This window comes from Limulus polyphemus, unplaced genomic scaffold (genome assembly GCF_000517525.1).
Source record: "Limulus polyphemus unplaced genomic scaffold, Limulus_polyphemus-2.1.2 Scaffold7875, whole genome shotgun sequence".
Taxonomy (NCBI): Eukaryota; Metazoa; Arthropoda; class Merostomata; order Xiphosura; family Limulidae; genus Limulus; species Limulus polyphemus.
Genome location: NW_013673485.1, coordinates 16,093 through 20,933, shown reverse-complemented (window position 1 = coordinate 20,933; position 4,841 = coordinate 16,093). Strand labels below are relative to the sequence as shown.

The 4,841-nt window shown below is 30.6% G+C and overlaps 1 protein-coding gene across 1 annotated transcript in view; it reads right to left on the bottom strand.

Moving 5' to 3' along the window:
* The window catches only part of LOC106474931 (transmembrane protein 185B-like), a 26,380-nt gene that overhangs the window by 7,270 nt on the left and 14,269 nt on the right, over nt 1-4,841 (bottom strand). The window contains exons 3-4 of the mRNA XM_013935629.2: nt 3,381-3,588; nt 874-957 (exon numbers count right to left, since the gene is read on the bottom strand). Coding sequence (XP_013791083.1) covers nt 874-957; nt 3,381-3,588 — 292 coding nt within the window. The remainder of the gene's footprint in view (nt 1-873; nt 958-3,380; nt 3,589-4,841) is intronic.

Below are 4,841 nucleotides of genomic sequence, written 5' to 3'. Positions count from 1 at the left end.
CATCTTTTTGTTTGCTGCAACGCCATCTTAATGGGAAAACATATACAATTGTGAAAGGAGTTAAAGAGAACATCAATATGATTTTTGCTTTAAAGCCAAGTGATTTCTTTAATCAGGGCATTAACAACCTGACTGTAATATGGAAAAGAATCATCAATAGGAATGAAGACTATTTCATTTAATAAATGTTATGTTTTGATATACAAGTTGTTTGGGTTTTTTCATATTAAAAAAGCAACATTAATTTCTTGACAACCTAATATACTGTTTTACATTGTAATTTAAAAGTACTTTAAAAAAGTGTTGTTGTAACTAGTGACTCATGAAATTTTGGTATTGGAACTAGCTGATCCTCAGTTAAAAAAAGGTTGAGAACCACTGTTCTTAGTCACTGATTGACTAATTAAATCAAGGTCTAATAGTTATCATTTAGAAACAATATTTGATGAAAGTAATTATATTTTCTAACTCATTTTCTTGTATTTTCTTAGTTTGTAATTAACCTTTTGCACATATAAATCAGTATTGGTAGTACACCAGAAAAGAAAACAATGGTAGTCTAACAATCTGTTCTCGATTAATTTGTCTAAGAACTTCTTAAATAAATGTAAGTAATAAGGACTTTTATATCATGACAACAATCTTCCTTTAAATATTTTTGTTTTAAACACAAATAAACATACACACTGAACAACTAAGACCATTTGTATCAAGAGATGATTTTGCGAAGCTCTCAGTAATACAGAGATACAGTTTTATTTAAGACTACTAAAAAAATCTCATATTTCAACAAAAGGCAAGTATTCTGTTGACTTAAGTTAAAAAAATATTTCATTAAATTATGCTAACAATAAAAATATGAATCCCACTTACAACCCAACTCCAAGAAATAAATCCATCCAGTTGTAGCGCCAAAAATATGAACTGTAACACATTCACTGAACAAAACAGCTCCATCTGTAGGTAAAAAAATAAAACAAATGCTGATTAGAAACTTAGAAGATAATGCTGTAAGATGCATGTTACTCAGATTCAATTGAAAAGTTTACTAACTAAAGTCCAAGTTGATTTCATAAAATCAGATCTGTACTTATAGTATTTGTTTATTTCCACGAAAACAATGGTCAAATATTCAAAAGTGCTTGGGTTTTGGGTCTTTTTGAAATTCATTGTTCATTTGTTGAATTTCATTCAAAACTACTCGAGAGCTATCTGCACTAGTCATCCCTAATATGGAAATGATAGACCAGAGAGAGAGAAGGCAACTAGTCAACACCACTAATCACCAACTCTTGGGCTACTCTAACCATCACAGTACAATGCTCCCATGGCTGAAAGAGCAAGCATGTTTGGTAATGGAATTTGATTGTAAGTTAAGCATCATAACCAACAGGGCATTCCATGCCTACTTAGAGTAAGCAGTATGGTTTCTTACAAATAAATTTTTCGTTTTACTTCTGTCTGTCACTCAGTTTAATAGGAGGTAAGTCTTCTTTAGTCTACTTTGTGGTAGGGACATCTTGTACTTCATCATACAAGTCTTTTTGAAACAGGAATCTAAAATTTCAACATGTACATTTTATTTTGCAATAAATAAAACTAAACCTACTTATAATTAGTTGAACACCATAAAAATGATAACATTTTAATTTACATAACATTTCTTGTAAGTTAATTCATAAAAAGATGTTAGCAACCAGAATTAACAGAACAACAAAATCAACAACTTCATAACAAGAAAGGTTATTTTCAGAAAAATGTTTTAAGGAATTAGACAGTTTTGTATAAACATCTGCATTAAAACTTTTTTTTTACAAAGACAAGCTATGAAAATTCAGCTTTGCATAAACAAGTAAAAAAATCTGACCTAAAATACATCATGATTAATTTGTGCTCATTTAATACAAAACTCTTCCGTTATGAACAACTTTTTTAAACTTATATAACATGTTGGTGTCAAAAATTATGTTTCACCTAAAATAAAATAAAAAATATTTAATGGTGGAACATGAAATGATTGAACTTAATAAACATCTAAATTTGATGATGAGGAACCAACTTTATAAAAATTAAAAGTTTGGAGAAAGTTTGACTGGGTAATGAAGAAAACTATTATAAATGTATAACATTTCAACAAGATTATGTCACCTTCAGAAACTTGAGGATGACAATGATGTTGAAATGTATGTTTATAATAAAGTTTTTGTCACTACCCAATCAAGCCATCTCCAAACTTATTTTTTATAAACATCTATTTCTCACAATGTATAATTCACCCATGCCTGTGAACAAATTGTGTACAAACAGTGTGACAGTATATGTTTTTTGTTTTAATTTTTTTTTTTATAAAGAAATTTTATTATTTCATGCTGTTATTCTCATTAAGCAATGTATAGCTGATTAAATAATCATCGTTCACCTTTTATTCATATTGAAAAAATGTTTCATTACTTTTTAACTTACTTCTCAAATAAAGTAGATACAATTACTTTTTACCTACACTGACCGCTCTTATTTAAACCTACCAATAATATACACAACTCTGAAAAATGTTGTGTAAAATATTGATGAATAATTTATAAATATATACATAGTACTTTGAAATGTGACAATAGGTTAGGTTCAACTGAGTCTGAAAACAAGCATTTATGCATGAACTGACATTATACATAAGTACATTTTTAAGCATTAAAACTAACATTTCTTTAGAATGATAAATTCACAAACAAAAAATACTAACGGATTTCAAACTACTGAAATTCTTACAAAATTCAAAACTTCACTACCCTTCAGATGCACCATATAAACACACATACACTAAAGCTAGCCAATTAACTTGATTAATCGATATAATCAGTTACCTGAGAAACATTGATTAGTGTCACATAAAGTAAACAATTAATCTAAATTAAAGTTATCATGTCACAAAAATATTCCACTAATTGAAATCAGTGTGTCTGATTACCATTTGGACTTATTCCAACTATCCAACTAATAAAAAATATTTCCATTATAATTTTCCATTATTGTTCATCAATTCAAGGTTGTTGTTCAGCTTAATTGATTAGTCACAATTCACAAAAATCATCAAATTGAAATTAGTGTTTCCAATTATTCAAACTATGTGAGAGTAAATGAGATAGTTAATAGTAATTGATTAATGAGCCTCACTATCGAATTCTACTAACCACTCATCTCTATCTAATATACACACATAAAACATGTTCTTCACACCCTACTAACAAAGATTTGTGCGGTTACATTAAAGGTAAAATCATCTCTTTGTAAGTTTAACCAGGAATAAGTTTTCTAGTCTAAATTTGATCTTAAAAAAGAAAATGTTTCTACTCCTCCTCTTTCTACAAATTATAAAAACCCACCTCAAACGATCGGTCATGCTTGACAGCCCAGATGCACACCCCTATTGACACTACAGATATGAAGATGAGGGGTATAAAGATCAAAGTCCACAAGTGTCTGTGGTTTTCAAGATTGTCACAAACAAGAAGTTCAAACATGAGGAGAAGGAGCTGAAGAGCAAGACTGATCAACATAGCTTTATAATGAACATAACCTTCTCCTTCCAATCTAGAGAGATAGAAAAAACAAAGATAAATTAACAGTCATACTTCACCAAGTAGAAAGCATGAACTAATCCCTAACATACAAGTTGATAAAAATTACTTAAAAAACAACAACATGATATGAGTACATGTTACAAGCTGATTTTTCTCAAACATATTTCCATTGTCTAAATTGGTGGACAGATACACACACACACTTAAAGGGTTTATGTATATTCAGCTTAGAGCAGTTGTTTTGTCATATTTTTGAAGGTGTATGGGTTACCATTCTAGACCAATTCCAACCTCAGTCGTGTTCTTCTTCCTTTGTATGTTTTATGGTATAAGAAGTAATTGTACAAGATACAGTTAAAACAGGTTAGCAAACTGCTCCATTCAGAACTGGTTAGAGTTGGGGTTATTTTAGATGGAAATTCCTTAAATATATATTTCAAAATAATGCTTGCAGGTACAACAAGAGTTACAAGAAAGAACATAAGAATAAATAAGCTATTTGTCTTCTTCCCTGTAAACCAATTTCAGCAAAAAAACATTGGTCTTTCTTAGCAACTTAATCAGTGTTAATGAGAGATGATTAAATGAAGAGTATAAAAATGCAAGTCTTAAAAAGTTTTAATACTTTCTGTAGAGATTCAAAGAAAAAAGAAACTAGGGATAATAACTATCTATTTTATTTTGTTTCAAATGGGCCGTTTAGAGAGAAATATGATGTACCTCAGTAGTTCCATGGAAGCATTTGGGTTGATATTCCACTGGATGCAGAACAGAAGAAGCTTAGCATTTGCGTAAGTGGCAAAGACATCGATGTGAGCAGTACCCAAATGAAAGCAAAGCCATTGAAAAACACGATGATTGAGAAACTACTCTGGAAAAAAAGAGATCCCAAGAGAGGTTCCAATGATTGTGTAAAATCAATAGTAAAAGATGCATGTTAGCATAACCCAAGGGGATAAGGGGTTCCAAAAAAGCCCGAGTCCCCAACAGATAAAGAAACTCTCATGAAGAAAGACAAAGAGAGAGCTCTGAAAGTCAAACCCTCCATAGCAAACCAATGCAGCATAGAAGGCTGTGTCCTGCTTAGAGAGGAAGTGAAGAACATATCTAAATGAACCACATACAGGATGGGTGAAAGAAGAGATTTCTCTAGCTTGTTCCTCGAGGCATATCACCAATAATCTTTCACTTAAGTCTTGAATCTTGCTAAGCAATTCATTCCCGTATCCGTCCAAAGAAGCCCTCTCGAAAAAGCCATGTATA